At 35.6% G+C, this 27,537-nt stretch overlaps 3 protein-coding genes and 1 long non-coding RNA gene across 6 annotated transcripts; 3 read left to right on the top strand and 1 right to left on the bottom strand.

Moving 5' to 3' along the window:
* Nucleotides 1–842: 842 nt before the first annotated feature.
* On the top strand, nt 843–1,456 carry LOC110026429 (histone H2B.4-like). The gene has a single exon (XM_020727360.1). The coding sequence runs from the start codon at nt 883–885 to the stop codon at nt 1,324–1,326; it is 444 nt and encodes a 147-aa protein (XP_020583019.1). The 5' UTR covers nt 843–882; the 3' UTR covers nt 1,327–1,456.
* Nucleotides 1,457–10,136: 8,680 nt separating this feature from the next.
* Nucleotides 10,137–12,838, top strand: LOC110026438 (short-chain dehydrogenase TIC 32, chloroplastic-like). The gene is given in 9 exon segments (XM_020727372.1): nt 10,137–10,522; nt 10,740–10,971; nt 11,070–11,149; nt 11,660–11,813; nt 11,907–11,985; nt 12,207–12,261; nt 12,264–12,284; nt 12,358–12,404; nt 12,497–12,838. Coding segments are annotated over 9 exon segments (957 nt in total). The 5' UTR covers nt 10,137–10,401; the 3' UTR covers nt 12,665–12,838.
* Nucleotides 12,839–17,922: 5,084 nt separating this feature from the next.
* On the bottom strand, nt 17,923–18,933 carry LOC110026477 (cysteine-rich repeat secretory protein 55-like). Its single transcript, XM_020727427.1, has one exon. It carries the CDS (start codon nt 18,926–18,928, stop codon nt 18,164–18,166), a length of 765 nt encoding a protein of 254 aa, XP_020583086.1. The 5' UTR covers nt 18,929–18,933; the 3' UTR covers nt 17,923–18,163.
* A 6,091-nt stretch (nt 18,934–25,024) lies between these two features.
* Nucleotides 25,025–27,436, top strand: LOC110026446. 3 transcript variants are annotated; one of them, XR_002294203.1, is made up of 5 exons: nt 25,025–26,063; nt 26,165–26,276; nt 26,413–26,431; nt 26,521–26,703; nt 27,006–27,435. It is a non-coding gene; the product is annotated as an uncharacterized LOC110026446 (long non-coding RNA). The 3 variants fall into 3 exon arrangements; XR_002294202.1 differs by having other exon boundaries at nt 25,025–26,120; nt 26,209–26,431; nt 27,006–27,436; XR_002294201.1 differs by having other exon boundaries at nt 26,165–26,431; nt 27,006–27,436.
* The last annotated feature ends 101 nt before the right edge of the window (nt 27,437–27,537 follow it).

Consider the following 27,537-nt stretch of genomic DNA (forward strand, 5'->3'; position numbering starts at 1 on the left):
GTACATAAGACGTACGCAACGCTGCGTATACCCAGGGGTTATTTAGAGGGCACAAGGGGGTTATATCAGGGTTATACCCCTCTGTAATCCCCCTGTAACCTCTTTGTAAACTACCTGTAATCTACAAATGAGTTCAGCGCTTCTGTAGTTTCATGGGTACAAATAAGTTACATGGATGTTACAAGAGACTTACACGGATTTTACAGGGGGTATAACCCGAATATAATCCCCTTGTACCCCCTGAATAATCCTTAACGTACGCAGCGCTGCGTACGTCTTATAAACGTAAATATAGACATTGAATTGACATAGAGATTTAAGGTTGAAAGAGGGTTGAAAAGAGTGAGGCAATAAATATGTAAATATGATTTAAACAGTATATTTATGATATGATGGTGTTTTTGGCATACGGGATAGTCCATAAGGAGAGAGGGTCCAATGAGATCAACAAATCTTATTTTAATTCATATAATATAAATTTACATGCATAGCACACAATTCTTAGATATTTATATATTTGACATCTAAGTTTTCATATTTATGTTTGTAATACATTAATGTCATAAATCTATGAATGAAAATATGTATTTCATTAAAAAAAAAAAACAAGTTATACTTTTAATGTGATGTTAAATATCGGGAATGCTATACTTCAAATTAAATCCGGAATCCACAACTTACCGAATAAACCAATTACATCAAAACACGTGCCATCTCATTCACCGCTCGATTAGCAGCTAATGATCAACGGACCATATTTGCTAAACTCGCAATCCGTGACTCTCCCTTCCATCCAATGAAATTTCTTTCTCCAACCTATATGTAGAGCTCAGAAGTGTAGAAACAACGCATCAACAAATTCTGTGATCCTTCCGTACCTCAATGGCTCCTAAGGCAGAGAAGAAGGCGGCGGAGAAGAAGCCGCCGGCGGAAGAGAAGAAGCCGGCGGTGGAGGAGAAGAAGCTCGCCGAGAAGAAGCCGAAGGCGGAGAAACGGCTCCCGACCAAGGATTCCGGCGACAAGAAAAGGAAGAAGAAGGCCAAGAGGAGCTCCGAGACCTACAAGATCTACATCTTCAAGGTTCTCAAGCAGGTGCATCCTGACATCGGGATCTCAAGCAAGGCGATGAGTATTATGAATTCCTTCATTAATGACATTTTTGAGAAGCTCGCTCAGGAGAGCTCTCGCCTCGGCCGCTACAACAAGAAGTCGACTATCACTTCTCGCGAGATCCAGACTTCTGTGCGCCTTGTTCTTCCCGGCGAGCTGGCCAAGCACGCGGTGTCTGAAGGTACCAAAGCTGTTACCAAGTTTACCAGCTCTTGAATGTATGGTGTAGATTGTTGTTTGTAAGACTGACTGATCATTTTATGTATTTGGGAATGGAATGCGTATGATATGTGGGCTTGACTGTGGAAATGACGTTAATTTTGAATTCTTCTTCTTTCTGGATGAATTTTTGTTGTTTTACATTCAAGCATCTCCTACTGCACCTAGATTTTCTGGTGAAGCTGGCTTCTTTAGGTAATCAGAATGCAAATAAAAAATCATCTAGTTAAAATAACTGCATTGAATTAAGAGGCAAATACTTTGAACTCAAAAAACACTTTTTTGGCAGTGTTGGAGCCATAAAATAAAGGAGCATTGTGTGTGATTAGTTGGAAAGGTAATAATGGGATTGCGGCGCGTGGGTTCTGCCTCAAGTCATTAAATCTGATGGTGTTTTTGAGGTTTACTTTCTTTTTGGAAATTTCAAATGTTTAAACATATCGTTAAATTTCAACTTTGGCAATTAAACAAATAAATTGGAAGAGCCTCAAGTCCTTAGTTTGTAGATTGATTTTGACATTTATAATCAAAATGAACCTCTCAACTTGATGGACCTAGTGATGTTGAAAATAATCCTTGCTTAAAATGAGGTGGAGGTTGCAAACATTGAACACTTTATTTGGATTGTAAGTTTGCGGATTGTAAGTTTGCGGAAATTGAGATTATAGAAAAGTTTTAAGTTGAATTTCATATCATGTCTTGAGATTTGTCTTGGATGTCTTGAGATTTGTCTTGGATGATGGAGATTTATTGAGGTGTATTAATTTGAAATTTAAATTCAAGTTCATATGAGTCATGATTTTAATAAATTTATAATCAAAGTGGTCATCTTGAATTGATAAACCTAAAAATATAGAGTGCAATTCAATTTGTGATCAAAGGAGTAGGAGGTTGCAAACACTAAGGTGAAATGTTGACAACAACATTTCAACAATTTAGAGGATATATCTGTTGAAATAAAAATTTGATTTTGGGTTATTAGTTTTTCAGTCATAATTGTTTGAATAAAGCTAAATAAAAACTTAATTTATGGAAGTATGTTTTAGAAATTCTCATCTAAAAGTTTATTCTAGATTAATTCATAAAATTTTTTAAAATGTGTGATAAGTATGAAATTATAAATAGAATTTTAGAGAGTCATTTGTAATTATTAGGTTAGAATTGTAGTGATACAATTTTAGTTATTAATTTAGAAAACACTAGTATAAATATAGGTAAAGTCTTTGAGTTTGTATTAAACTAAAAAAATGAAAAGCAAAAGTATAGTTTCTTCCATAAATTTTTAGGGCCTGTTTGGGACAGCTTATTAAGATGCAATGCCTTAGTGTTTGGAAGTCACGTTTGGCGAACTATCTTGCCGCAATGTGTTAGCTTATCAAAAGGTGAAGATCTGCCCCTACGTTTAGCTTGTAACATTGCCTTAATTACCATTGTTCTCCCTCAAGCTCTCCTTCTCTGGATTCGTCACTCTATAAGAGATCAGATCGTATTCCTTTCGATTTTTCTTTCTAATTCGCAAAATATACTTTCCCTCACCGTCACTTCGTAAGGAATACTTCCTCTAGAGCGATCCAACATCAGTGGGCGTGAGTGGTTCTTTGTAGATGATGTGTGAATAATTCTTTGCGGAGATCCGACTGCAAGCCTTGTTTATTTTTCTTCCTTGACTGAAGATTTTTGTCTTCTTTGTTTTATTTTGAACTTGAACAATGCGAATGGTTCTTTACCCTAAAATTCATTTCGTTTTTTATTGGGTGTGAAGAAAAAAATTAGAGAATGAATTTCTTATATCGGGGTCGAATTTCGTTTCGTTTTTTGTTGCTCGTTTCGATTTTTATCGGTTGTTGCATGACCAAAGAATAATATCTTTACTCTTTTTTTCTTATTATTTCAATTAGAAAAGCAAGTATTTTTTATGGAGTGAGAAATAATGCTGCTTGGTTCATGAAAATGCTTATGAGTTGCAATTAATTCCTTTTTATAGACGCTGCAATTAATTTTTGTTTATAAGAGCTGCAATTAATTCATGTGTTTATGAAGCATAAGTATGAGCTTGGTTCATAAAAATGCCGCTATTAATTCCTGTTTGTGCTGCATATATATGTATTCATTGCAATCTCCATTGGTGGCAAATGCTCTGTTTTATTTATTATTTTTCATAAACAGTTTTGTTGCAAACAATTTAACCAAATAAGGGCAGAATAGTTATTTATCTAACAACAGTTCCCAACAATCTGTTTTGCATAAGCTGCCCCAAACAGTAAGACAACTTATTTTGATATTTTGCAGATTATCAGATTATCAAAATAATATGCTTATTAGCTGATTATAAATAATCAACAGTTGCCCCAAACAAACTCTTAATCTTTACCAAATCCTAAAAGTTTCTCTATTCCAACTAAGTGGTGTCAGAGTCTAAATATTCCTTTATAGAGCAATGACAAACGGTGACATAGTTTTCTTTCAAGTCCCGATACTTAAAAAAAACATGTACGACAGTTGGAGTATCAGGATGAAGACACTCTTTGGAGCGCATGACGTTTGAGAGGTTGTGGAGAAAGGCTACAATGTGCAAAGTGACGAGTTTGCTCTTTACAAAACATAAAATGATAGTTTAAGAGACTTGCGAAAGAGAGATAAGAATGCTCTCTTTTTCCATCTATTTAGCTTTAGATGAAGATGATTTTGAGAAGATCTCAAGTGTTACTTCGGCCAAGCTAGCATGGGAGAAGCTCGAGTTCTCGTATAAAGGAGAAGAGAAGGTTAAAAATGTACGACTTTAAATTTTAAGAAACCAATTTGATGTCTTGCAAATGAAAGAAAGCGAGTTGGTCTCCGATTACTTTTCTAGAGTCATTATCATTTCGAATCAACTAAAAATAAATGTTGAGAAGTTAAAATATGTGGCTATCATAGAAAATGTTTTTCGATTGTTTGATTCAAAATTTGATAGTATTACTACCATTATCGAAGAGATAAAGAATTTACAAGCCATAACGATAGAACAACTTTTGGGTTCATTATAAGCTCATGAAGAAAAGAAGAAGAAGAATGAAGAGATTGTCGAACAACTCCTCAAGGCAGATCTCCAACCAACTCAAAAAAGATGAAAACTTTAACAATATTAGAAGACAACATGAAAGAGGTAGTGGACAAGGATGAGGTCATGCTCGCAAGTAAGAATGGGGTATCAATAATAACTATGAGAAAGAAGAAAGCTCTACAAGAGGATGTGGTAGAGGATAAGGACGCCATCATGCTAATAAGCAAGAATGAGATACCAACAATAACTATGAGAAAGGAGAAAACTCTACAACAGAATGTGGTAGAGGGTGCTTAAACTCGAGATATAATAAATCCTAAATTAAGTACTATAATTGTAACAAGTTCGGACATTATGTAAAATAATTTAGAGCACTTAAGAACAAAGTTAATGAAAGAGTCAACTACATATAAGAAAATAGAGAAGAAGATGAGACTCTACTGCTAGCATATAAGGACAATGAAAGAGGTGAAGATAGTACATGATACCTATACATCGTTGCAAGCAATCGTTTGTGTGGGAGACAAAACATGTTCGTAGAGTTTGATAAATTAGTAAGCTGCAATATGTCTTTTGGAAATGCGTTCAAGATAAAGGTGAAAAACAAAGATATCACTCTCATTCATCAAAAAAATGGGAAACATCAATTTATTTTTGATGTTTACTTTGTGCCGAATATGAAGAGTAATATCTTGAGTTTACGACAACTCTAGAAGAAATGATTTGATATTCACTTGAAAAAGATACTCGTTTTTTAAAAGGCAATATTTGTAACTTGATTACTAAGGTGCTAATGGCTAAAAATAAAATATTTTTGCTCAACATTCAAAATGATATTATCTAATGTCTCAAAACCTGATATAAAGATGATTTCTTGGCTTTGACATCTTCGATTTGTGCATCTCAACTACGGAGGACTCGAAATTCTTTCAAAAGAGATTGTGAAAGGATTACCTTGCATCAATCACTATGATCAATTATGTGAAGTATGTTTACTCAGAAAAAACACTTCAAGAAAAACTTTTCAAAAGAGTGAAGTTCAAAAACCCAAAAACCTATTTAGCTCATACATACAGATGTTTGCGGTCAACTCAGTAAGAACAATTATTTTCTTCTCTTCATAGATGATTTTTCATGAAAAACATATGTGTATTTCTTAAAATAAAAATTAGAGGTTTTTTGAGAATTCAAGAAGTTTAAGGTAGATGTGGAGAAAGAGAGTGGTCTTGAGATCAAAGCTATGTAATCTGATCGAGGAGGAGAATTCGCTCCAAAAGAAATTCAAGAATTTTGTGTAGCCAACAGAATACGTTGACTCTTAGCTATTCCAAGATCCCCCAACAAAATGGAGTAGTGGAAATAAATAATAGAATCATCCTTGACATAGCAGGGAGTATGCTAAAACGCAGAGATTGTCGAAGGAGTTTTGGGCAGAAGCGGTTGCATGTGCTGTTTATTTGGCTAACCAATCACCAATAAAAAATGTATTGGGAAAGACACCACAAGAAACATGAAATGGAAGGAAGCCCGATATTCCTCATCTACGAGCTTTGGATGCATAACTAATATATACATACCCGACGAGAAAAGAAGTAAACTTGATGACAAGAATGAGAAGTTCATTTTCATTGTTTACGACACCAACTCGAAAGTCTACAAACTATACAGTCTAAATACAGGGAAGACAATCATCAACAGAGATTACATATTTGATGAAGGAGGAGAATGAGACTGATGATTAGATGATGAGGACTTCAACTTTTTCCCATACTTTCAAGAAGAAGACAGAGCAACCAATGATCGAACAAGCAAGAGATGAGCTTATTACTCTACAAACAACATTTACTACAAGTAGTGAAAGTGACTCATTGTCATGAACTTCAAGAAAAAAATTCAAGTGAAAGAGTATCACACTTCAGAAGATTACAAGATTTTATGAGATAAATAAGTATCAAGATAATCTTATTCTTTTTTGTCTCTTTGAGACTGTGAGCCCATGTATTTTCAAGAAGCCTTACAAAGCAAGAAGTGAAAAGATGCAATGGATGAAGAAATTAAAACAATAGAGAAAAATGTCACATGGGAGCTAGCTTCACTTCCTAAAGGGCATAATACAATTGATTTAAAGTGGGTGTACAAAATAAAGAAGAATTCCAAAAGAAGAAATTAAAAGATGCAAGACAAGATTGGTGGCAAGGCTACAGTCAAATAGTAGAAATTGTCTATGATGAAGTATTTGCCCCTATTGCTCGATTAAAATCTATTAGACTAACAATCTCTTTGACAACTCAAAATAAATAGAAAATACATCAAATGAATGTAAAAGCTGTCTTCTTGAATGAAAAATTAGAAGAAAAAGTACATTCAACAACCACGAGGATATGAAGTCAAAAGACAAGAAAACAAGGTTTTAAAGCTAAAAAAACTTTTTACGGGTTGAAACAAACGCCAAGAGCATGGAATAGCCGAATAGACATGTATTTGCAAGATAATAACTTCATAAAATGTCATAATGAGCATGCTCTTTACATCGATAATGAGGATGTAAATGTTTTGATTATTTGTTTATATGTCGATAATTTGATTTTCACCGGAAATAATCTAAGCATGTTTGAAAAGTTCAAAGAAGCAATGACAAAAGAGTTCGAAATGATAGATATTTGGCTCATGACATACTATCTTGACATTGCAGTAAAATAAACGGAAGACTATATTTTCATTTTTCAAGAAGGTTATGCAATGAAGATATTGAAGAAGTTTAAGATAGATAATAACCGATCTATAAATATCCCTGTAGAATGTGGAGTCAAGCTATCAAAGTATGATGAGAGAAAAAGAATTGATCCAACGATTTTCAATAGTTTGGTTGGAAGTTTGCGATACTTAACATACACAAAGTCTGATATTTTTTATGTTGTTGGACTTATCAGTCTTTACATGAAGACTTTGACTGCTACTCATCTGAAGACTGCTAAAAGAATTATGTGTTTTATCAAAGATACAATTGATTTTGACTTACTTCACTCATAATCTAACAATTTCAAACTTGTAGGATATAACGACAGTGATTGAGCTTGAGACATGGATGATAAAAAGAGCACTACAGTGTTCGTGTTCTTCATATGAGACACTGCTTTCACTTGGATGTCAAAGAAATAATCAATTGTTACTATTTTTACTTGCGAAACAGAGTATGTGGCTGTAACCTCTTCTATTTCCCATGAAATTTGGCTTCAAAACCTATTAAAGGAGTTTAGTTTATTACAAAAAGAGACAATTAAGATTTTGTATTGATAATAAGTCTGTTATAGCGCTAGCAAAAAATCCAGTTTCCCATGATAGAAGCAAGCACATTGATACACGCTATCACTACATCAAAGAATGCATTGAAAGAAAAGAGATACAAGTGCAGTACGTGAATTCTCAAGATTAAGACTGGAGACTTTATTAAAATGAGAAGTTTACTTTCAGTAACAAAATCTAGTTTAAGAGAGGGTGTTGAAATATAAACTTGATTTTGGGTTGATTTTTGGGTTATTAGTTTTTGAGTTTTAGTTGTTTAAATAAAACCCAATAAGAACCTAATTTCCGAAAGCATATTCTTGAAATGTCTCATTTAGAAGCTTATTCTAGAGTAATCCATAGAGTTGTCTAGAATGTGTGGTACATAGGAAATTATAAATAGAATTCTAGAGAGCCATTTGTAACAATTATATTAGAATTGTAGTAACACAATCGTAGTCATGAATTTAGGAGGTGCCACTAGTATAAATAAGGGTGGAGTCTTTGAGTTTGTATTAAGTTAAGAAAAGGTGAAAAATAGAGGTGTAGCTTATTCCATAAATTTTTAACCTTTGCCAAATCCTAAAAGTTTTTCTATTCCAACAAGAGGTGCAGTGAGATGACCTTTATTTTGCTTGCGATCTCCGGTTTCTAACCACATCTTGAAGTTGCCTCTCCCCCAAAATTTAGGAGCGGTTGGTTCCCTCTCAGGCTCCCTTAAACCTTCTGGTTGCCCATGATATTGACTTCTTTTCGAAAAACTTCAATGTTTAAATATTATTAATCTCAATCTAATCAATTAGATAAATAATTTGGCTTAGTACTTTTTATATGAATTTGATGTCTTATCAAGAAATTTTTATCAATCGAAATGAATCTCGATATATTTGAAGTAAAAAATATTTCAAATTTAAATTGAAGATTGCATGGGGCTCAATTTTATTAAATTTAGTCAAACTGAATATCCCAATTTGAAACAATTACTGAAGGTGGAAGTAATTTAAATTGAATTCAAAATAGCTGGAGGTTGCAAACACTTGTGTTGTAGTGTTGGCGGCTACATTTTAGCAATTTAGAGGGCAGGGGTGGAGTGAAACGACCTTTATTTTGTTTCTAAGACTGACTGATCATCATCTTATGTATTGGGAAATCGATAGTGCATCATATGTTGGCTTACTCATGTACAGATAGAAGCATAGAAGCCTATCATCTTTCTCACATGAAGGATAGTTAAGATAACCAGGGTGACTCGACGTCTGCCTACGTTCCATTCTCTTTGATCGATTATTTTTAAAAATTTAAAGTTTATGATGGTCTCGACATTCTTTAAATATCAAAATCCTTTCTGCTTACTAATGGACTGGCCTGGGGAAGTATCAACAAGCTTGACGATATCCTCCTTAAGAACATTATCAGTTCTGAATATACCGTTAGAGCTGACGATGATTGGACAAAGCAACTGTTGCCACAGTGAATGAAAGGGTATTGCACACTTCTTAAATATGTTCATACAAGATGGATAGAGTCACAATTTCACTTATATGTGATGTGACAAGTAATGTGAACTACAGCTACTTTTGTGAGTACCTCCAATCTGATAGCTGGCTGACTTTAATGATGGAGTGCTTTAAGTATAAATTGGAGAGTTTGTGTGTGAGGTATCTAATATTAAAGGTATTAATTGCTACGTATGTTAATCAGCCTAAAATTAAATATAAGGGCATTTATACATATACCACACAATTTTTATGGGTTCACATGCCTAATACCTAATTTTGATATTTGCATGACACTCAAAATTTTAATATTATATCAAAATAATAATATTAATAAATTTTAAAAAGTGAAATACATATTTATTATGCATAAAATAATGACAACAAAGTGTTATAAATTTAAATATCAAATTTTAAGTATTTGGTACATAAGTACTGCATGTGAATTGTCTTAAATATAATTGCTTGTAACAAAAGAATCTTATTTTAAAATTTTTTATTTGATGTGAGTGGGTGCCTTCTTATTTTTTTATTTGATGTTTTTAACTCATAATATATTAAATAGAAATAAAATAAAAAAATTTAGTGCATTTATCATAGTATAGTAGTTAAGGGTATAATCTCCTACTGTGAGGATGTGAGTTTAAATTGAGCTCACCTTTTCAAAAATAAATAAATAAATAAAATAATCAATAATCTTATTAAGTAAAAATGAGAATTAATTATATGGAGTATATGGAAGAGATTTTTCATCATCATATAAGATTTTGCTTCCCATCAATTAGTTTTTCACTTATTAGATTTTAAAGTAGAATGTAGTATTTTTTATGTGTTATGTATTGTATTTCTTTTACTCTTTATTTGAACTACATTACAAAAGAAAATATTTCATCCGAACACAACACGTCTAAACGATCAATGCACATTTTATGATTCTTTTTACTCTTATTACTCATAAAATGTGCATTGGACATAGAGTGTGCGACAAATCTATGTTTTTCCTTTTTTTTTTTTAATTGCCACTGTAATGTCCAATGCACATTTTATGAGCGCAAAGAGCTCGTTTTTGTCTATGGGTCCCGTCCTTTTCCCTCAGTTCAGCACATCTTCATTCTCTCCTCATTTCCCAACTATAAATCACACTTCCTCCCCTTCTTCCCTTCTCTCTCCTCAACGCTTTCTGCATTCTTCCAAGAAACTCTCTATAAATCAGCAAATCGCGACTTCAGGCTTTCTTCAAACTGGAAGGAAATGTCGTCCATCTTTTCTCTCGTGACGGGAAGGAGAGGTCCGAGCGGTTACGGCTCTGCATCCACCGCAGAGGAGGTCACCGACGGAGTCGATGCGTCCAACCTCACCGCCATCATCACCGGTAAACCATTTAATTCCCTCTTCTTTTAATCAGTCTTTCTTCTATATCGTTTCTTTATCAGCATCATTCCTTATTTTCAGCAGGCTATTTCTTGAATTTCTCCCAAACTTTATCATTAATTGCATTTCGGATACTTATGGTTTCATGAATTTTTAAGCACCATCCAATTCCTATGTATTAATATATCGCTAATATTCATCCATATCTAATTATCCAGGAGGAGCTAGCGGAATCGGCTCAGAGACGGCCAGAGTGTTAGCTCTCCGGCGAGCCCACGTCGTCATTGCTGCTCGGAAAATAGACGCTGCCGAAGATACCAAGAAGAACATCCTTAAGAGCAATCCAGCTGCTCGTGTGGACGCCATGAAACTTGATTTGAGCTCTCTGAAGTCTGTAAGAGAATTTGCAGATAATTTCTTGGCAGCAAACCTTCCATTAAATATTTTGATGTAAGTTAATTATCACTGTTACGTAATCTTTCTGTAGAAAATTTGATGATTTTACAGACTACGTACCTCGACGTTGACTTTGCGCCATTTATCTTCAGAAATAATGCCGGCGTCATGTTCTGTCCTTTTCAACTCTCGGCAGATGGTTTGGAGTTGCAATTTGCGACTAACCATCTTGGTTCGTATTGTTTCGTTTGCCTCTACATATCTAATGTCTAAACATTAGTATTTATATGCATATTGCTCAAATCTTTAACATCAGATTAAAAATATCGTCATAATTATCTTTGTAAAGATAAAATACATGTTAATTATCATGCACAAGTGTAAATGTCAAAGTTTAGGTGCTGTTAGATATGTAAATACATAAAAATTGTTTGGCATGAATGCAAATTTCCCTTAAAAAGTTTTTTTGGGCATTTACATATATGCCACACAATTCTTATGCATTTACATACCTAACAACTAACATTCGTATTTATTTCCATACCACTCAAATCTGTAACATCATACCATAAATATCAACTGCACCTTTTTCTTGCATAGATTTATGGCACTAAGATGTTATAAATGTAAATATCAAACTTGGGGTGTTGGATGTGTAAATAATAAATAAAAAATGTGTGGTATGTATGTAAATTTCACTCTTTTTTTTTGTTTCGTATGTGTTGTTTTGATGAATTATCAGGTCATTTCTACTTGACCAACCTTCTTCTTGAGAAAATGAAGAGAACGGCAGAGGACAGTGGGATTGAAGGAAGAATTGTGAATTTGTCATCCATTGCGCACCTTCATACTTATGAAGGCGGAATACTGTTTGATCATATCAACGACAAAGAGAGGTATGATAATGCTGATTATTTTAACAAACTAAATTACTTTTTATGAATTTTCTATGGATATTAATGCTTTTTTTGTTTTTCTTATTTCATCAGATATGATGATAAGAAGGCCTATGGACAATCGAAACTAGCAAACATATTGCATGCAAATGAGTTATCCAGACGATTGAAGGTGATTCTGATGCTCAATGCTACCTGATAGTTTTGCAATTTATTTAGTTCGATCAGTTTTATCCTTTGTTTTGGATCTGGTAAGTCTTAAGCTCGGTGTGTTGAGTACAGAAATAAGATGGGACATTTATTTGTCAGCTTTCAAACTATGCTTTTGATGTCTAAATGAGTAGTGAATTCTGTTAATTCGCCTTTTAACAAATATTCAAACTTGCAAAGCAGGAGGAAGGCGCTAATATAACTGTTAACTCTGTTCATCCTGGATTGATCATGACCAATCTCATTCCTTCCTCATGATGAGTAAGTGCATGTATTTTGAAGATATGAAGTTCATTCTAATTTCATTTGCCAAAAGTTTACTTTTTTTCTGCAGAGGTTTTACAACTATTCACCTATATGATGTGGAAGAATGTACCGCAGGTAGGTTTGCAGCCATATGTTCATGTTAGTTCTGAATCATAGAAGCAATTATATGGTTCTTAAGAAGGCCGAAATGACTGGATAATTTGCAGGGGGCAGCAACCACGTGCTACGTTTCTCTGCATCCGAGCATTAAAAGTGTGACAGGGAAGTACTTTGAGGACTGCAATGAGGCGAAGCCTGGCATCTTGGCGAATGATGTAAGGCTTGCGAAAAGATTGTGGGACTTCAGTGAGAATTTGGTGAAATCTGCTGAGTGATATATTTAACTAATTTGGCTTAGGCCAGAGCTCAGCCTTCCATATTCTTTGCTTTGTGCAGAAAAATGCTCTGCAGACTCATGTGGGTTAAAATTATTAGTCATTTATAGACATAATAATTTTCATACATGTTTAATCCTTTGTTATTATTAATATTACGACCTTTTTAGATTGATATTCAGCCCAAAGAGCATCTTAACATTGTATTCTTTATTTTTGAAAATAAAGACTCCTTGGCTTCAACAAAAGTTGTAAGATTATGCTTAATCAGCCAAGATGAAAAATTTTGAAGTATAATTAGAGGTTTTAAAATAATTATTGGAAGATTAAATTGGTATGTTTATAATTGAATCGAACAGTGAGATGAGAGAAATATTACTGGCGTAAGATCATTCAATTCAAAGTTTGTTAAGGTGGAGTTCAAATACTGAAAGAATGATTATAATAAAAGGACTAAACACATATCATGCCATGAAGTATTTTTGAATTTTGCCAAAATTTATTAAAACAGTAATCTAAAAAATTACAAGTAAACCTTTATTTTGTTGGAATGGAGAAGCTTCTAGAGTTTGACAAAGATTAAAAATTTATGGAAGAAGCTCCACTTCTATGTATCACCTTTTATTGTTTGATACAAACTCAAAGACTCCACTCCTATGTATACTAGTGACACATCCTAAATTAATGGCTAAGATTGTGTAGTACAATTCTAATCTAATGGTTATAAATAATTCCATATTTACCACACATTCCAAAATAAGTTTTTAGATGAGACATGCTTCTAGAAATTAGGCTTTTATTGGACTTTATTTAAATACTTAAAATCAAGTTTATCTTTCAACATATTTTTCATTTGATGGGGGGAATTAAAACAAGCTGCGAGCTAAATCTAAATCACAAAAAAAATCTTGAAGCCTAATGTTGGGTATGGCTCATATACCAGAAATTTGGAATCTCTTGGATTTAGAGAGGTGTGTCTCTTGGTTTGAAGATGTGTGTCTCTTGGATTAGTGGGTTGGGGGAGCGGGGGCGTGTTTGTAATTATCTGTGGGTTTTATTTATAAACAGATGTGTAACCCTATGAGTATGTAACTCCTTTGAAATAGTGAAATTCGCTGCTCTGCTCCCGAGGATATAGACATCTTTGTGGAACCTCGATAAATCTTTGCGTTCTTCTGGATTTGCGTTGTTTTACCCTAAATTTCACAATAATTGGTATCAGAGCACCAGGTTCTAGGGCGGAGGAGATCGGCACAGGAGGAAGGAAGAATTTTCGGGTGGTTTTGCTGTAGTTCGAGGCCAAGCAAAGTTCTGCGACGATTTAATGCATGAAGGAGTTCCTGCGGAAGAAGAGGCTTCAGCGAGAAGCTGTTCGTCATTTTTCAGAGGAGTTGGCAGAGGAGCAGTTCACGCTTCTTCTTGGGTATTTTGCTTGCGGCTCAGCGGCACCAACGGGGTTCGCAAATCGAGTTCGGGCAAGAAATTTCTGCCGGGAAGATCGTTCGCAAGCGGGAAAAAGATCAAGCGCGAAGGAAGTTTGCAGTTCCCGGTTTCGAGAATAGGCGCGAAGCAGAGCAGTGATTCACGACATCGGGACAGGCATCCGCGAGCGGAGGAGTGCGAAGCAGACAAACGGTTACTGTTCGGCAGTTCGCGCAGGCGTTCGTCTCTTGGTTCGTGGGCAGGCGGCGACTCCTTCGCGGGCAAGTAGCGAACATGAAGATTTTTTTTTTAAGGGATCAAGGAATCTTTGATTTGCACTAGAGGAAGGGAAATGATATTCCTTGGTTGGAGGGAAGATAATTGAGGAAAGGAAAGTTTTTTTTTTTTTTTGAAGTCCCTCTGATTTCCTTTGGTCGAGGCTGGAGACAGGAAGATTTTTTTTCTTTGGTTCTTTGGCTCGAAGAGAATATTTCTCTGTTGTAGCGACGATGAGGTTTGCCAGTTTCACGAACCTTGGTGGCATTCGGCGAGGTGGAGTTCGTGAACAGGAGTTCACGTGCAGTAATCGCGAACAGGAGCATTTGTGAACAGAGGTGTTTGCAAATTTTGTCACAGGAGCTGCTCAGGTGCAGTTGCGACAGGTGGTGTTCGACCAGCGGAGTTTGCAAATTTGTTGCAGAAGTTGCGGTATGTGCAGTTGCGACAGGTAGTGCTCTACCAGCGGAGTTCTCAAGTTTGTCTCAGGTAAAGTTGCGGCAGATGCAGTTGCGACAGGTAGTGCTCAGTCAGCGGTGTTCGCAAATTTTGTTGCAGGAGCTGCGACAGGTGCAGTTGCTACAGGTGGTGTTCGACCAGTAGAGGTCACAAGTTTGTCGCAGGAGTTGCGACAAGTGCAGTTGCGACAGATGGTGCTCGGCCAGCGGAGTTCGCAAGTTTGTCGCAGGTAAACTTGCAGTAGGCAGTTGCGACAGGTGGTGCGCGGTCAGCGGAGTTCGCAAGTTTGTCGCAGGTAGAGTTGCGGCAGGTGAAGTTGCGATAGGTGGAGTTCGTGAATTTCACGAATTGTTCGCCGCTTTGTCGCCGAAGAAATTGTGACAAGTGGAGTTTGGCTGATGTCTACAATATTTCAGTCGAATTTTTGTGTGAACAGGAAAGATGTTTCATGTGAAAATTTTGATTAACGAATAACAGGAAATTGCTGGAAAATTACTGCAATTGACAGAGAAAATTTCAGGTTTATTTAATTTATTTGTGGTGTGTTTTGTTTCAATACAAGACAGGAAAAGTTCATTACAAAATTAATTCTAAATAACAATGTCTTGTGCAAAATTTGAGATAATAAAGTTCGATGGAACCAAAAACTTTGAATTGTTGGCACAACAAGGAATTTTGATGACATGACGAGTAATGAAACCTGGTGGTAATATCTATAAACTGTTGGGGAGTACAGTTGTAGGTGGAGTTCACTCTGTCGGTTCATATGATGGAATTGCAGCATTTATTTTAACCAAACAAGATATTTTCAATAAGTTATTGTGCTACTTGAACTTGTTGAATATTTGCAGTTGCTAGTTGGCATGGTTGCCCAACCCATTTTTGTATAAGAAACTCCATGTTGTTTTTCTCCTAAGGGGCTGGATATTCGCAATGTGAAGATTTTCTTCTAAGGGATTGAATATTCGCCAAGGTGGAGAATTGTTAGGTATGGCTCATATACCAGAAATTTGGAGTCTCTTGGATTTTGAGATGTGTGTCTCCTGGGATGAAGATGTGTCTCTTAGTGTGAAGAGGTGTGTCTTTTGGACTAGTGGGTTGGGAGGAGCGAAGGCGTGTTTGTAATTATCTGTGGGTTTTATCTATAAATAGTAGTGTAACCCTATGAGTATGTAACTTCTTTGAAATAGTGAAATCCGTCGCTCTGCTCCCGAGGATGTAGGCATCTTTGTCAAACCTCGTTAAATCTCTGCGTTATTTTGGATTTCCATTGTTTCACCCTAAATTTTACAACACCCAATACTGACCACCAATGATAATTGACACCAAGGAAAGTTGTCATTACCCAACCAATATTGTTACATCCTAGAAATAAATAAACGACAAGAAAAATAATTCAATTTTAGCTTAGTTGAACTATATCTAATTCACACACAAATAAAGATGCGATAAGAGTCAACCAAATCTTTATGTGGCAACTTTATGAAGGGAAAAAATCATGAGGCACGTCTAAATCGAAGTAAATCTATTATATATTCCAAGGTATAGAGTTTCACTTTTCATTCAAAGTAGAGAAGATAGGGTTATAGAGTTTAGACTATGTTACAAAGATTAGTTAACAATCGTCTGAGAATAATAACTGAGTTATAACAGTAGTTAATGCAGACTAATGATGATCTCTAGTGATCATCAGCTTCTTGCAATTTTCAAGAGTATGGATATAGCTCTTGGCTTATTCTCCATATTTCATGTTGAGAATGAGGTCCTATGATAGAGTTTGGGCGGGGCATTTTGGAAAGTTTTACTAAAATCCGATAAAATTCTATTGGGTGATTCATGTCCATTCTTTTGATCGCAGATTATTATATTAGTATTCAAGTGTTTTAATGTTATGATAATCGAGTGATTTTAGACTCGTGGGATTTCTCTCTTATCAAGATATTTGATTTGATTGTAAGCATGTCAAATTTGAAGGTCATTATTTTTTTCAATTAATTCTTCAAAGCTCTAATCATACTTGAAGTGTGTTTGATCCGAACTCATTTGAGCTCAGATTATATTTTTTTTAGTATCATTGAGTTGGTATTGTCGCTATCTTCAATTTGACTATAAAATTGCTTAAATCAGAGCCTGAATGATTTTGAATTTGAACATAAAAATTTCTCATCTAATATGCATCGAGATTCGTATCGATCATGCAAAATCTTTAATAACATTTCAAGTGCCATATATAGGCAGGGATGCAAACGAGTCAAGTTGAGCTTGAGACACCCTCGGGTTGAGCTTGAGCTTGATTAATTTTATTGAGTTTGAGCTCATGCTTAAGACACCCTCACGAGCCCGCTTATTCATTATAAAAGATTATAAAATTTCGCATGAGTTAAAATAACAAATCTCGATTAGAGAAATGATAAGAATTTTCTTATTATAAATCGCTTAATATAAATATAACATATTTTTAAATTTTTTTTTAAAATATTTAATGATAAAGTCTTAAAATTTAATATATTTTGTGTGCATTTTAAGTTGAAATTTTTTGGGATAGTTACATATAGATTACCTGAAACATCGATATTTACAAATTTATCAGCGAGGTGATTTTTGTTATATATATATGGATTGGGATTTTTCGGTGAATTTTGATATTTGATTGTGAATTTGAAAAATGGATGAAAAAAGGGTGGTTAAGTTGTAAACAAGAAGTTCCGGGCGGGTGTAATTTCACCTTTATTTTTTTTCTCAAGGAGCAGGCTCACATGCGAACGCGTTGAATTGGAGCTAGTTTGAGCTCGGCTTGTTAGCTCATCAAACTCATTTTACGAGCCACTTATCAAGCCGACCTAGAGCCGGCTCACAACTTGGCTTGACTCACTTACACCCCTAGCCATAGGTGCTATTATTACTAAATTATTATTTTTATGATGTTATTGCCTCGTAAATATCTCTAGCCTGTTATTGCCCAACGGTTATCACCCAATCAACTTGTCATAAAAACCCTCTTCTTTAATAATTAAAGGACAAGCAGTGTTACTATTTTTGTAGCTCATATTTTTCAATTATAGATGAGAAGAGAACTCTGCAGGAGCAGGAAATGCCCCTAAATCTCCAACTACTGATACAAGATCGTCTGCATCATAATAATAAAACTGACTACCCTTCCAAGCAAATAAATCTCCTGCCGCAAATACAATTTATTAGCCATAAATTCTGACATAAAAACAAACTAAGAAGTCTTACAAGAAAACACACTCACCGATCGTCATCCATCATAAAAATCTTATTCCCAGCTTAAACAATCATCACCATCTTCAAATACTGCATGCCCCAATTCCCCCATAAGAATCACACAGCAATCATCCTCTGCTCCAATCCACCCTTCCCATCTCCACTCCCATCTCCCTTATACCGAAAGTCATATATCTCATACCTCACCACACAGCTGCTATACAGCACCTGACAGCCTTGATGATAACCGCAATAATCCGGAAACAAACCCAGCGCTGAATCCAAACACTCCCTGCAACTCCCCGCCGATAAATCCCTCGTACACTGCTCCATCCCCCTGATGCTCACCTTCTTCGTAAACCCCCTCGTCCCCCAACCATACCTCTCATCGCTCCCTACAGCCGCTTCCTCCACCCCGCCCATTAGCTCCTTCACCGCCCCCTCAAACCTTACGGGATCCTTTGCGTTCTCCACATTGTATAAGATTAAGCCATTGCTCGTGTCCACCTTGCCGATAAAGTTTTTGGCGTCGTAGCGGAGGAAGCAGTAGTCGTACCATATGCGGGCGTCGGTGGAGTTGGGGCAGAGGGAGGGGAGTTGCTTGGCTGCTTCGGTGATGCAGGTTGAGCAGACGTCGGCAGGGACGTCGCCGCGGCACCGGGTGAGGCCATATAAGGTGGTGGTTCCGTCGCCGTGGGAGGAGATGGCGAAGCCGGAAGGAGGAGTTCTGGTTATGAGGTCGGAGAGGACGAAGTTTATGTTGGATTGCAGGGGGTTGGGGGAGGTAGTGGATGAATTGTTGCCGCAGTAATGGTAGATTAAGGGGTTGGAGGAAAATGCGAGGGGGAAGAGGAGGAGGACGAGGAGGAGGAATAAGGCCATTGCAGCTTGACTGATAAATGATCACAATACCTGGTGTGTATATATATATATATATATATATATATATATATAATTAGAACAGAAAATTCTAAACAAAATGTTTACGCCAAATAGGCACTAAAAATAACATATTATATGAAATATATTGTAGTAAAATAGCCATTAGGGGGACCTACTCTATAGATATGTTTCATGGACGTACATGCATGCATCCGAATTGTAATTTTTAATTATATATTTCGTCATGCAGATTAATCTAAATACTAGAAGGAGAAAAGATCAAAGCACCAAGATGAGTAAATTATGATAAAGTTACCAAGTTGCCAGCTTTGAATATGTCCATAAGATTAATGGAATAGTCAAAGACCATATTTGAAAATTGATATATCCATCTAGAAGCCCTAACAATGGTCAAATGCTAGCTGTTGTTGACTTTTTTTTGCTTTGCACTAGAAGAGGATGGCAGCGCGCCACTGATTAGAAGCTTATGCCCTCTATCAAAAGTCAAAGGATTTAATTAGGTTTAGTACAGCAAGCACTAATATAAAGTAACAGGTAACTTTTGATGGTATTATACTGTTTTAACTAATAATTAATGTTTGGTTAAGGGTGTTGGTGTGAATTTGTAGAGGGTTGAGACACTATGGAAGTTATTATGTTGACTAATTCTAATTTGCGGTGTGGTCGGACGATGCTGATCTAAACGCACTATATATTTTTTGGGGCAGTGTTTGACGCTGTTTATACTGTTTGAATTTTACATTTTAAACACAGTAAACGAACGAAGGATTGAAATAATGCTGTGTTATATATTTCATAGGCTTTATTTGATTTAATTTTGTTAGGTATGGCTCAAATACCAACTAAGGGACAGATGGAGCGGAATGGAGCTCGCGAGCGGAAGTATCTGTCCAATACGGAGGAGTTTCGTTATGTGGGTTGTGGGTGCGGGGGCAACGCCGCCACGATACGTTACGAGGGATAATTTTATAATTACATATTATAAACTTTTTCACATATATATATATATATATATATATATATAACCTTGGTTTACAATATGTTTTTCCTGTTTATGCACAGAGCACCATTGAAGCTGAGGGTTATGCAGTTTTGTTCTTTGTCCAGATTGCTCTAATTTACAAATTTCCTTTGGTGATCATTGAATCTGACTCTATGAGTATTTTCAAAATACTTACTAAGCTCATTGCCCCTCCTTGGAATTTGCTTTATCTTTTAAACAGATTTTGGCATCTTCTTGATACTCATGCTATGCAGGTTCAATTTTTGGAGGGATCATTTTTATAATATTTTCTTTTTTTTTTTTTTTTTTTTTTTGGCTAAAATGGGCCACACAGGGATCTTTGTGGGCCACCTTCCCTCTAGTATGCTAAAGAAAATTCTGATGGGGGATAAATTGGATTCCCCATACATTCGTGCTTGATACTGGCTTTTATATCTACTTGCTGTAGGTCACCTTGGCTATTTTTTGGCAGGTTTACAGGAGACTTCCTCTCTTCTTCTTTGTTTGTTGTGGACGTCACTACTATGCTCAGAATGTTCACTTTTCTATTTGGATCCTGTTTGCTCCTTGCGGTCTGGATGGACTGCTGAGATTATATTTGCAACTACATTTTCCTCCCTCTCTGATATACAAGCTTCTCAGCTTGAAAGCTTCTTCTGGTTGCTGCCTGCTTTTTCCACTTTTGGTTTCCTCTGCTCCCTCACGATGGTGGTTTTTGTTTTTGGCCAATCTTTACTTTGCTTACATTGGCAGTTTACTTTCTCTTTTAATTTACTGTTTGCTTCGATTTTAGTTGGTTTGTTGGGGTGTACTCTTTTTGTACCTTCCTTTTTTATGTAACTATATATATATAAGGAGAGATTGTACTCTTTTTCGTGAAATTTAAAGAAACTGCAGCTCTGCTCCCAAGGGCGTAAGCAAATTGTCCAACATCGTTAAATCTCTGTGTTTTATTTTTGATTTGTGACGATTCTTGAGATTTCTTTACCCTAATTTCTCAACAAGTTTTTTTATTTAACTTTTTAACTAATGTTGCGCGTGCATAATCTATATATGTACATATGTACATCTATATATGTACATATGTACATCTATATATGTACATATGTACATCTATATATGTACATATGTACATCTATATATGTACATATGTACATCTATATATGTACATATGTACATCTATATATGTACATATGTACATCTATATATGTACATATGTACATCTATATATGTACATATGTACATCTATATATGTACATATGTACATCTATATATGTACATATGTACATCTATATATGTACATATGTACATCTATATATGTACATATGTACATCTATATATGTACATATGTACATCTATATATGTACATATGTACATCTATATATGTACATATGTACATCTATATATGTACATATGTACATCTATATATGTACATATGTACATCTATATATGTACATATGTACATCTATATATGTACATATGTACATCTATATATGTACATATGTACATCTATATATGTACATATGTACATCTATATATGTACATATGTACATCTATATATGTACATATGTACATCTATATATGTACATATGTAAATACATATATATACATATGTGTATGTACATATATATATAGATATATATATATATGTAGATATATATATGTACATATGTGTATGTACATATATATATCTACATATATATATACATATATATATGTACATACACTACATATATATATATATATATATATATATATATATATATATATTTGTGTGTTTATGTTGAATACTGATTTGTTTGTGAGTCACATCCCATCTTCAGGAGTAAAAGGAAGAGAGAGAGAGAAAAAAAAAGTAAACAATGATGAATACTAAAATATATATATCATTTTGACCTTTCACGACCTTTTTGACTAAAATTGTGTATACTATTATATGAAATGATTTCTCTATTTATTTGGGAGAGAATATAATATTATGTTATTACATTTTTGTCCTCGCTTTAATAGTGCATGTACAAGATATTCTATGTATTTAATTTACTGGTATATTGAGCTTATAGTTCAACTGCTTTCTACTTGGTAAAATGAGCTTGTTTGCCTTCGGCTCGACATGGCCGGTCTGGTCGACTGAGCTTGATGGCTTTGGGTTTGCATAACTGATTTGATTGGCAAGGTTTTGACGATCAGTTGATCCAGTATGGATTTTAACCCTTGATCTACAGTGAAAAGCTTATGTCAGTAGAGTGACGATAGACTAGCACCATGATATGAAAAGATAGCTTGCTCCCCAACGAGAAGAGCCCGAGGGATGTCTATAAGACTCTTTTCTGCATTAGTAATTCTTGATTCCTGATAATGAGCCTAGGAGGCGTCTGTGGGACGCCTAGTTGGTGATATTTGTGCTCTGAACATTTCTTCCAGTCAAATCTACTGGAAGATAGGTTGCTACCTTTCATTGACTTTCTTGTATTGATTGGTTTAAATATCTCTTTGGCTCGTTCTTGACCAAACAACTCGAATTCAGTCACCTTTGTGGCTCGATAGGACTGGATAGGCTTTGTTCTTGCTTACTCTGGCTCAGGTTGCTGCACCTTATCGGGTAAGTAGGCATTTCGGTTTAACTTTATATTGTTGGCCAGGCCATCCGTTATCGTGCTGGCTTCCTTATGGACTGTTAGGTCACTTTAGGATCGGCACAATAACATTTTCGATGTAAAATTTTAGTTATTCTATTCTCTTGCAATTTAAAGGTAACGTTACTTATGATAAGAAAAAAAGAATTCATTGTAAAAAATAGATATCATTTATTTTTAGTCAAAGATTTAATAATTGAATTGTCTTGATTTCCCGCCCTTAGCCCTTATAAATCTGACATAATAAGACTTAAGAAGCTGAGTTGTCTGAACTAAGAGACCATAAGAAAACGGACTTAAAAAAATTGAAATATAACAAGTAAAACTGAGGCTCCTTATGCCAAGTAGCTGATCCAATTAAGACACTATAACCAAAACAGTGCCCTCATTGTGCTACGATAAAGCACCAATAACTTATTGCGTTGTCGATTCGATTAACCAATCTTGTGGCACACTAGAAGTTGAGGCAATTGATTGATGGTCAAACCGGTTGCCTGGACGTTCCTTCTCTTTATAGTGAGGAACGAATCAAACGACCCCACCTGATCTTCTAGTGTAATTGCTTTTCTCTTCTTAATGATGACTTTTATCTTCTTTTCATCTTTCATGTGGTACCGCTCGTTTCGCCTCTCTAAGGCGACACATAACTCTTTGCTAGACATATCACCTGAGGGAATTGACATGTTCTCTATTACAACATTTGGAAGCCGACCGATCCAAATGAAAGTGGCCACAGAGAAAATAAAGATTGCGATGAATCTTGTCACACCTTATTTATAAGAATCAAAGGTATGAAAATTAAGAGAGATTAATTATTGAATAATTAATTAATTTTAAATGTGATTTAATTTTTTTATTAAATTTTATTATTCTTGTCGCATCATCGCTTTTAGAAAAAGAATCAAAGAACTAAAATATGTACATAAAAATGTGGTAGTATTTGATTCTGGGGAAATCTTATAGACTATAAAGAAATAACACAACGAAGGAAGACCCGCTGATAGAAGAGCATAAGGTCTACTTTCGAGTGAATTTGTTCGAGCTAAGTTACTAAAGTCAAAGCTGACCGAACTACATGACAAGCCAAAGACTATCGTAAGATACAAAAATGAGTCATTAAGAAAGAATCAAGGCAAAAGGACATCCAGGCCAGCTATCACATGCATGAGAGTTGATTCAAGGAATATCCAGTTTCCTAATATCCCCAACCATCCCATGAATGCTTAGAAGCTTCTCATAAGGGGCCAATAATTGACATACAGGCCATATGATCAATTGACCTACCCATATCGTTCAACTTTAGCCGATTGAGTTAATCTTATCTAAGCAAATGGTTCTTAGTTGGTCGAGTTGATCCTACCAACTTGAATCCCAAGACAGAAAAATGTTTGAAAATAGTACGAATAACCCGTAAAGGAAAAAAAATCATAATGTAAAGAAAAAAAACCACGAGATTCGACATAGTTGTAAAAATTCACAATAAGTTGATGATTATAAAGACTCATTGTCCCACATGCGAGAAAGGGTTACAAATACTTTTGAATTACACATCGATGTACGAACAATCTCATCTCAAAGAAGAGACAGTTGCCGATAGCATTCGAAGTGGGGCGACTAATGTTGGTTGACGGCGGCAGGAGTGATGGTGGATTTCAGCTTCTTCTCAAAGCTTTAATCTCTTCTTCAAGCCTCAAGCTTCCCTCCTCTTTCCTCTTCATGAGAGGGGTGAGACTTTATTTTTAGAGCCGCTACATTAAATGAGGGAATTTGAACCACTCCAATCAGATGACCGAGAGAAGTTATTTCGATCGAACAATGTTTGATGGACATTTATGTACCTTAATGAAGTTGGAATTGCACGATTTGGGCTTGTTACATCATCTTGTTGAGACACTCGGTTCGACTATGAATTCATCGGATTCTTCATCTGTTTGATCATCCAAAAATGCTCAGAAAGCTTCCAAAATTTGTCTGTGCCTTGATCGGGGCTTGATTTAGCTCAAATTGGACCAATTTGAGTACCATTGGGTCTGTCCCGTCTAGCCAATTAATTTTACTGTAAGTTTATTAAAATCAGAGTTCTAAATGACTTTTAATTAAAATTTAAATATTTTTAATTAAAAAATGTGCATTGAGATTCTCTGTCATGCCTTGTGATCCATGTTAGATGTGTCATCATAAGATTTGAGTGGTGCAGATTGACATTTAAATCACATAAAATCACTTTTCAATACACATAACAAAAATAGAAAAATCTTACAAAAAGTTTAGCATCCCGATTTTTTTTTTTAAATTATTCTAATTCAAGTTGGGACAGTTATATACCCCTACTTTATTGATCAGAAAAATGATCCATAATTTCCATTCACTAATTCAGTCACCATGCATTAAAAGACGTCCATGCAAATTATGATCGCAAACTATTTTAATCACAATCAAACAATACATATTCCCAAATCAGAATCACGGAAGCATCATCTTCTTCCCCACCACATGGCGGCGCAGCTGCCGCTCCACGAATCGCCATGAAGCAAAAAGTTATAAATCTGATACCTCACCAGCCACCACACTGCTGCAATACAGCACCCGGCAAAACGTAATCCGTAAACGAAACCACCTCCGATTCCAAGCACTCCCTACAACTCCCTATACCTCTTATAGCTCCCCACCGCCGCTTCATTCACTTTTCCCATGAGCTTCTTTACCGCTGCGCTAAACCTTACGGGATCCGTTGCGCTCGTTCTCTACGTTGAACACAATGACGGCGTAGGTGGTGCTGAGTTTCCTAAGAATTCGTCTGTGCTGTAGTGGAGGGCAGAGGTAGGAGAGGTGGTTGGCTGCGTTAGTGATATTGCAGGATGAGCAGATGTTGGAGGAGATATTGGCGTAGCCGGATTGAGGGGTTTTGATTTTGAGTTAGGAGAGGACGTAGTTTATGCATGTTTGATTGAAAGGGATTAGTGGCGGAGATGAAGCTGATGGCATCGACGTAGAGGGTGAGGAGGAATTTGGCTGTGAATGCCATTGTCGAGTTTTGCTGAGAGAGTTCGATGATTAATCGAGATTTGGTTATGTAGACGGGGAATTATTAGTTGGAAGATATACTTTTTTTTAGCCTATATATATATTAAAAAGCTCAAAACTTTAATAAGCACAAATATGGAATTCCGTTTCTTTCGTTCGCGCGGGAACCAATTTGAAATCTTCCTCTCCCCCCTCAGCCACACCCTCTATTCTACACCGACTCAAGCAGATAGATCACCACGGGATTGGCTTGCGACACTGCTCCCGGTCTCCTCCTCCATCTAAAATTTACGGCCGCACCCTCCAATCGGTCACGGCACAAGAAAATCACCGTCTTCAACTAGGTAACTGTTCGCGTCCATCTTCCTGTTCATATCAACCCCATTCGATGATTTCGTTCAGATTTTCTATGGAGTAAGAGAAGCTGTAATCTAATTGGGTATATACAAAGGTATCCATATTTTTCTAGAGCACGAGGTGTTCGATGATTTGCCCCATCTAGACACAGGTGACTTGAAACTAATTTTTTGCATTGTATTCCTTTTTTTTTAGTGTCTAATTTTACGAATGCCTTCGTGATCAATTAAATTGGAGAGACTTCTTTCATCTCTGCTTTTTGCAAAAGCCATTCTTTATCTGGTCAAAGATTTTGCTTTGCTAGATGGTGAGAAACTCCCCTAATTTGCTTCTTATATGAAATATAGTTTTGAGTTCTTAATCCATTCACCTTTTTTTCATCTCTGCTGGATTCCTCCCCTGAACATACCCACATCTGCCCTGATTATATTGTGATTTTCAAGTTTCCTGCTAAATCCAAAGGTATTTTCATTGATTTGCTTGGAACATTTGTTTACCGTGCTAGCAATCTTTCCAAAGATACCATAAATTTTCGTTTTTTTCATTTTCAGGAAGGAAATGATAATTCGTTTGTAATACCAGCTATCCAATCCCAAGGCAAGGACCAAGAGTTTGGTAGGGTCCCTAAGCCAACCTCTCCTAGGATGGCTTTTTCAATGCTATTTGCTACAATTTCAATTCATCATCCTGCTAAAGATATGGATCTTGTCAATACATATTATGAAGAATTCAAGGTGATTGATTCAAGTTTGTTTAAACATGAGTTTTATTCTCTAGAGCGTTTGGGCTGTATAGTTGATTTTTTTTCCTTTTAACCAGAGAGAAAAATAAACATGCATACCACTCAATTCCTATGTATTCACAAATCTAACACCTAAACTTTAACTTTTACATTTATCCCAAATATTTCATATTACATAAAAAATACAACTTTTGATGCTGTTGTATGACAGTTCCTTTCCCATTTGCCTGCAAAGTTTAATACATATTTTTCCCTTCTTACCTCGATCTATGTTTGGCTGCTGCTTGTTTGCAGATTCTGAAATTGCTATTGCGTGTTGCTTAATGCACATGGTGGAGCAGCTTTTCATGAAGCTCATCCGGACACTTATAGAAAGAGAGCAGTTGCAACAGCTGCAGATGTAGCAATTTCAGTTCATGCAGGTTCTCGGCCAAGAGAGAGGATGAGACGAAGCATCATTTCAACAATGTCAGCTGCATCTTGGAGATAAGTGAGCTTTTTTGGCGTAGTCGTTGCTTCCTTGACATTTTGATGGTGCTCCATATTATCTCCATTTTTCAAGTTAAAGTAATTCTTATTGTTCTTCCTGACTAGCACTTCAAATTAATATTCATATAGTTCTTTGTACATATAAAACTGTTGAATGTATAATTAATCATACAAGGCATTCATTTTGGGCAAATAGGATTTTGGGTCTTGTTTGATTTCTAAAAGCTCTCAAATGTTCCGTATATTGATGGCAAATGATGATATAAATCTGAAGTCCTTGACTTGTTTAAATGCATGGGTAATTGAATATTGAAGGAGTAATTGTCCCTGTGCATGT

The sequence above is a fragment of the Phalaenopsis equestris genome, unplaced genomic scaffold (genome assembly GCF_001263595.1).
Source record: "Phalaenopsis equestris unplaced genomic scaffold, ASM126359v1 Scaffold000372, whole genome shotgun sequence".
NCBI lineage: Eukaryota > Viridiplantae > Streptophyta > Magnoliopsida > Asparagales > Orchidaceae > Phalaenopsis > Phalaenopsis equestris.

What these genes read in the sequence shown, in the direction of transcription:
- LOC110026429 (XM_020727360.1), top strand. Translation starts at nt 883, where the DNA reads ATGGCTCCTAAGGCAGAGAAGAAGGCGGCGGAGAAGAAGCCGCCGGCG.
- LOC110026477 (XM_020727427.1), bottom strand. Translation starts at nt 18,928, where the DNA reads ATGGCCTTATTCCTCCTCCTCGTCCTCCTCCTCTTCCCCCTCGCATTT.